At 46.6% G+C, this 6602-nt stretch overlaps 1 protein-coding gene across 1 annotated transcript in view; it reads left to right on the forward strand.

The window, feature by feature from the left end:
- LOC311107785 (fibroblast growth factor 18-like) overlaps positions 1–2459 on the forward strand; it is a gene marked incomplete at its 3' end in the record, with an annotated part of 6598 nt that extends 4139 nt beyond the window's left edge. Inside the window, exons 2-5 of the mRNA XM_084150328.1 lie at positions 1–19; positions 332–512; positions 1848–1954; positions 2190–2459. The exon at positions 1–19 is cut by the window's left edge and continues 21 nt beyond it. Of these exons, the coding sequence (XP_084006454.1) occupies positions 1–19; positions 332–512; positions 1848–1954; positions 2190–2459 (577 nt within the window). The remainder of the gene's footprint in view (positions 20–331; positions 513–1847; positions 1955–2189) is intronic.
- Positions 2460–6602: the final 4143 nt, after the last annotated feature.

Raw genomic sequence — 6602 nt, forward strand, 5'->3', positions numbered from 1 at the left:
GATGTGCAATCCATTGCAGGTGAGAAGCTAGATGTGTGTATATGAGTACATGTTGGTATGTATATGTGTGTATGTCAGTAAATGCATGTAGACAAAGGCATTCAGGACCTTTAGATTTTGTGTCATGTTGCCATTCATCGTGATCTCATATCCTTCCCCCAAGGATGGAGGGAGTGGAGGATAGAACATGTAGTAGTAGTAGTAGTAGTAGTAGTAGTAGTAGTAGTAGTAGTAGTAGTAGTAGTAGTAGTAGTAGTAGTAGTAGTAGTAGTAGTAGTAGTAGCAGCAGCAGTAGTAGTCTTATTGGTTCCTGTGTGTCCTGTGTGTGCAGCAGGTGTTTGGTGTGGATGGGGTTAACTTCAGCGTGCACGTGGAGAACCAGACCCGGGTGAGAGACGCTATGAGCCGGCGGCACCACCGGGTCTACCAGCTCTACAGCCGCACCAGCGGCAAACACGTCCAGGTGCTGGGGAGACGCATCAGCGCCCGCGGAGAGGACGGAGACAAATATGGTAAGACACACACACACACGGAGACAGGCATGCAGGCACACAAGCACACACACATACTCCTCAAGCCTTGGCAGTGGGCTTGTCTCAGGAGCACAAAGACCTCATCGACTGACTGCTGACTCAATGATTCACCAGAGAGACACACAGAGAAAGAGAGAAAGAGAGAGAAAGCAGGAGAGAGGGGGAGAAGCCTGGCAGGTAGAGTGTTAGGCAGTGTTAGAAACTCATCTCCCCCATCGATCTATCCATTGATTTTTCATCCTCCCAGTTGTCTTCTCTGGGTTTAAAACAGCAGGCTGCCTCCCCTCCCCTCCCCTCCCTCCCTCATCCATCCCTCCCCCACTCCTCCCTCCCTTCCCCTTTCTCTCTCTGTCTGTAATTATGCCTAACCCATTCTTAAACCACAGAGGATCAATTTAGGAAAGAAGCCCAGCATTAACGCTGGTGTTCATATTCCTCTGTGTAGATGAATGGGGTTCATGTTACCAGCTCTCCCATTCACAACCATGCTCTTCACAAACATACCACTTCAACACCAGCGTTACTACTGCTCCAGGAGCAGATCTGTTCTTGACAAATGGTTCTCAAAAGAAAAAAGACTGTGGTTAACACCATCAGGCAATGGCAGTAAAGCATTGTGAGAGATAAAAGAACAGAGAAAGAGGGGGGAGAACAGAGAAAATAGGGGAGGGGTGAAGGTGCAAACATGTAGAGGGGGAGAGAGAGAGGAGGGGAGAGTTAAGGGAAGAAGAGGGAGAGAGAAGGGTATTGATTTCTTGTGACCCCTTTGTTGACTAAGGTCATGTAGGAACCATTTTAGGCATTTCTTTTAAAAACAGGCACAAGCACTCTCTAAAGACATGGAGTCAGGGCAGTGTTATTAGAAGAGAAGGGAAGCAGCACTATAATACACACTGAATCAGCTTCACAACGCCATGATGAACACACACTCACACCACACACTCTTAAAACAACAATCCCTCCCGCAATGTTTGCTAGTCTTCTTCTTCTTCTTCTTTTGTAGCCTCGCTCTGTGTCGGCTGTCCTTATGTCTTCCTGTATCTTTTTTTACGAGCCCCATTTGTGGTGACCAGTCTCCTGTAAGAAGTCTTTAAACAGGCTTCTTTGACAACCAACCATCTGCTCACCCAAATGTCTGTCTGTCCTCGCTTCGACATCTGTCTGTAATTGACCTGTCAGTTTAATGTAGGCTATATCTGTCACTCTGTCGAGTTTTATCCCTCCTCCTCCCTTATTTTCTGTCCCTTTGTTTTTGGTGCTCTATCTGTCTGTGGCTCTAACGTCTGTCTGTCCCTCTGTCTGTCCCTTCACAAGCCCAGCTCGTAGTGGAGGCCGACACCTTTGGTAGCCAGGTGAGAATCCGTGGCAAAGAGACCAACTTCTACCTGTGCATGAACCGCCGCGGCAAGCTGGTGGGAAAGGTGAGACCTCTTCTGTTTTCTCATGTTCTCAAACAATTACAGCATCATAGGCTTATGGCATGAATCACAACAATATACCAAAAAAGTACTGTTTGGAAGCATTCCTGAGCATTCCTGAGCATTCCTGAGCATTCCTTTTTTTGTTCAGATTGAATGAGTTCACATGGATTGCTGATCTGTCTCTTCTTTCCTCCTGTCTCTCTGTGTGTGTGTATTTGTGTCTCTGTTCTCTCAGAAGGCCAGTAATAAAAGTGAAGACTGCGTGTTCGTGGAGAAGGTTCTGGAGAACCACTACACCGCGTTGATGTCGGCACGTTACGCCGGCTGGTACGTTGGCTTCACCAAGCGGGGGCGCCCTCGCCGCGGCCCCCACACGCTGCCCAACCAGCAGGACGTCCACTTTATGAAACGCTTCCCACCCGGGGAGTACCCTGAAACCACGCCCTTCCGCTTCACAACGGTCAACAAGAGGAGCAAGAGGGTCCGTGCCACCGGGACCCGCTAGCAGCTAATGCTAACGGCTACCATCCATCCACTGCCCATTGCCACCTGTACCTGCTTATTCAGTAACCGCTAATGGGATAACATTGACCCTTCCTCTGGACTTTAATACATGCTAATTGGCTAAGTGGCTAATTAGCGCCATTGGACCCGACTAACATCCACTGCACCTGTACCTGAAGCTAATCGATAATGGGCCAGTGCTACACCCACACTCCTGACCCCACCTAACGCTTCCCACTACTGGGATAACATGTACCCTCCTCTAGACCCTGATTGGTAGGTTTACTAACTGTGCTAGTGCCACAGTACATCCACTAACTTGACACTTGGCCCTACTAGCTGTCACTGCCCCAGGCTCCACTATCTCTGTCCATTGACTGAAGGCCACTAGCTTATAACCCTGTTATCACAACTAGCCCATCGACCTGGCCCACTCCCCTGCAAGGCCCAGAAACTATGACAAGGCCTGTGAAAGCTAGCTAAATGATGACCAGGCTTTCCAACTTGTGGAGGCCTTGTTTCCCTCCAACCTCCAAGCTTGAACATAATGGTGCTATTGCACTGTCACTTAGCATTGGCCAGTTAAGCTCTAGTTTAGAATAGACAAACAAAAACCGGTCACTTTGTTGGTTTAGCAAGCAGCCATGCTTTAAGGTAAACGCTATTGCTCTGTTAAACAAGAATGAGTTCAGTGTGTTCTCGAAACTGCGGGTTTAAACTCCTTTTAAGGGCTAAAATGTAGCTAAGCTAGCTACACTGTGATAGCCCCAACCTTACTCACAGGCTTGGACCAGTACAACTATCTGACACTGTCCAGGACTCACTGGATGATATCCACTAATGGACCAAAAGACAGAGAGGAGAGACAGACAGATGGACAGACAGGAGGTCTATGGGACAGTGGTGTCATGAGAGAAACTGTGGAGCAACAGGTGGACAAACAGCAAGAGGAACACAGGAAATGGATGGACTGCTTTGACGCACTTCTCTCTGTCTCACCCCCTAGGTGAGGAGAATCTGTGAAACTTGGGGTGAATGAATGAATTGAAAGAATGTGAATGTATGTACAGTATGTGAGTGTATGGGCACCAAAGACCATTTGGGGGGAATCTGGAGAGGGACTAGAGGCCTAAATTATCCCTAGGTAACCTCCCCCAGCAACTCACTGAAGTGACGGAAGCTTTAAGAACTGGAATGTACAAACCAAGCTGAACCAAAAACAAACCAAATCTAACGACCACCAAAGACAACTGGAGATCAGTGACATGACACCTCCCCAAGTCCCACTGCCAGGACAGAATACCCTCTTCTTATAGGATCAGAGGGTGATGACGGGCGTGTGGGGGAAGGGTGCCTTCTCTTCATATATGCGTTGCTATAGAAACGACCCAGGGGATGACACTCCTGTGCGATACCATGGATACAGAATGCTGCTACCAGGACATTCAGTGGAACACCAAAGTCTTATACACAAAATATTAAAGGGAACAATTTATTAAAAGTTATATAAAGATGACAAAAAAAACTAAATAAGCGATCTTTTTATGATTGTTACTATAATTGTTGTTATTATTATAAAATTATTTCTTTTATTTATTTCAGCTCTGTGTGCAGCAGTCTTTCTCAAGTCAGTAAACCTGCTTACAGAAACTTGTCTCCTGTGTCATAAAGCATCTATACACAGCACAGGAGGTTGGTGGTACTTTAATTGGGGAGGATGGGCTGGTGGTAATGGCTGGAGAGGTATAAGTGGAACGGTATTAAATACATCTGATGCCATTCCATTCGCTCTGTTCCAGCCATTATTAGGAGCCGTCCTCCCGTCAGCAGCCTCCACTGATACACAGGTAAACAACCCCTTCATCATCATCATAACATGACAATATTTACTTACTTAACTATGTGGAACATAAGGCTTCCACAAGAGAGTGCGACCGCTGCTGATCTTCTACCATTTTGGGGATTGTTTCCATGACAGGCCAGTCCTTCATCTCCTTGTCCACGGTTCCTTGCCAGGTTTCTTTTGGGCAGCCATGTTTCCTTTTTTGGAAATATATTATGTTATGGGTCTTGTAGGGCCAAATTAGCTTAACAAAACCTTCATTTCTTACCCTACTTATATGCCTGACCACTGATCTGAAAGCATTGTGGAAAATAACAGTAGGCTTCTGCAAAGCAGTAGTATTATTTTTCTCATTCTTGCTCTCAATTACAGACATAGGCTGACACCTGACCCCCTTCACCCCACCAACAACCCTCCACCACCATCCCAACACACGATTCTATCAGGGCACTACCATGCGACTTCAACATGGTTGCATCACAATAAATGTAATCTTGACTTACTGTATTAAATCCTCTTGGCCCCCTTGGGAGCATAGGGCATCCACCACGCTTCTCTGCCTCACTAACTTTTGTTACCTCTTTTGGCTCTCGCCAGGAGGTCCCCGCTTTACTAAATTATTCTAGAGTGGAGTGTCTCCAGTTGGTTTTGGCCATCCCTGCTTTTGTAAAGAATCCTCCTTTTCCTTCATCTGCACTGAACTGTAAAAACAGGATAGGTAAAACTAAGCAATATGGTGGCTGCCTACTGGCGGGTTACTCACATCTGATGAAGGAAAGGAATAAGGGAAAGGGAACTACCAAACTTGGACTATTGAGATGCAGCACGTCTCTTACGCACTACCTACTTCCCCATCCCCCCGGGAGGTCTTTATAGAGATGTCGCTGCCAAATGACACAATCACATCGGCAGACACAAACAGCTGACTCAGGGGGGAAAAAGGTCCGTACCCAAGGATTCCAAGGAAGGTAGGAGCATGAGAGGGGGGAATCTGAACTGTGGGAGGGGGGGGGGGGGGGGGGGGTTATGGAACGTCGCTGCAGTTCCACTCGGAATTATGGAAATATTCTGCGGAGCCAAACCCAGAGTAGAAGGTGTATGGTAATCATGTCGGGGAAAGAATGCCAAATATGTGAGTGAGAATGGAGCGGTGACCTGAGAGCTCCAGGAATTATGGGCCAAAATCCGGCAGACCCAGAGGAAGCACACACACCCATACTCCACACACTCAAAACGGTCTCACACACAGCTTTGTTTTTTTGAAATTTCAGAACTTTTGAGTGTAAAAATGTGACTGTTAATTATCTATATTTTTTCTAACCCCTAACCCCAAAACCTAACCCTTAAGCTTAAAATAGCATCTATAAAAAATCAGGACCTGAAAAAAGTCCTGACCTTCCAAAAATGTTGACTTTTCAGGACATTGGGGTCCTGATATGTAGGAAAACAAGTGCACAGTCACACACACACACAGACCAATTCCACACCATCCCACACACAATACATTTGAGTCATTTAGCAGACGCTCTTATCCAGAGCGACTTACAGGAGCAATTAGGGTTAAGTGCCTTGCTCAAGGGCACGTCGGCAGATTTTTCACCTAGTCGGCTCGGGGATTAGAACCAGCGCCCTTTCGGTTACCGGCACAACACTCTTAACCACTAAACTACCTGCCGCCCATCCATATGACACCAGTTATTCACACTCAGTGCTATACACAGTACTCTACCATATCCCACAACACGAGCACTCTCCTCTTCCCCCTCCAACACACACAACTTAAAATAAAAAAGTTCAACCCACCCATCCATAGGTGAAGGACAAAGGCTACTGGTATGGAGCCTGTTTCTACAGTACATTTACTCCCTAACTCTACCCAAGAGTCTCAGCTATCCCAGTCATGAATGGAACCCTATTCCCTATACAGTGCACTACTTTTGACCAGGGACCATAGGGAAGAGTGTGCCATTTGGGATGCAACAAGCTCTATGGTACAACCTGGTACAAAAAAAATAACGCAGCAGCCACTTTAGGTCCACATCTATCAAAGCTGTACTCCCATCTCTAGTACCTTTAAGGAAAACTACAGGGTTGGTTATCCTATTCATACGAGTGGGTAGTGTATTAGAACACGTTATAATGGGATATAAGCGGTGTAACTACTTGGGTAGGAGGACTAGCGTTTCACCATAGCAGGCTCAGTAAAACACTAGGGTTTGAGCGCCACCAGGTGGCAAACCTTAGACGCGCACAGACACGTTAATGATGACCAAGTATACTACCCATTTGCAAAGATGTTGA

Source organism: Coregonus lavaretus (assembly GCF_964263955.1).
Source record: "Coregonus lavaretus genome assembly, chromosome: 32".
NCBI lineage: Eukaryota > Metazoa > Chordata > Actinopteri > Salmoniformes > Salmonidae > Coregonus > Coregonus lavaretus.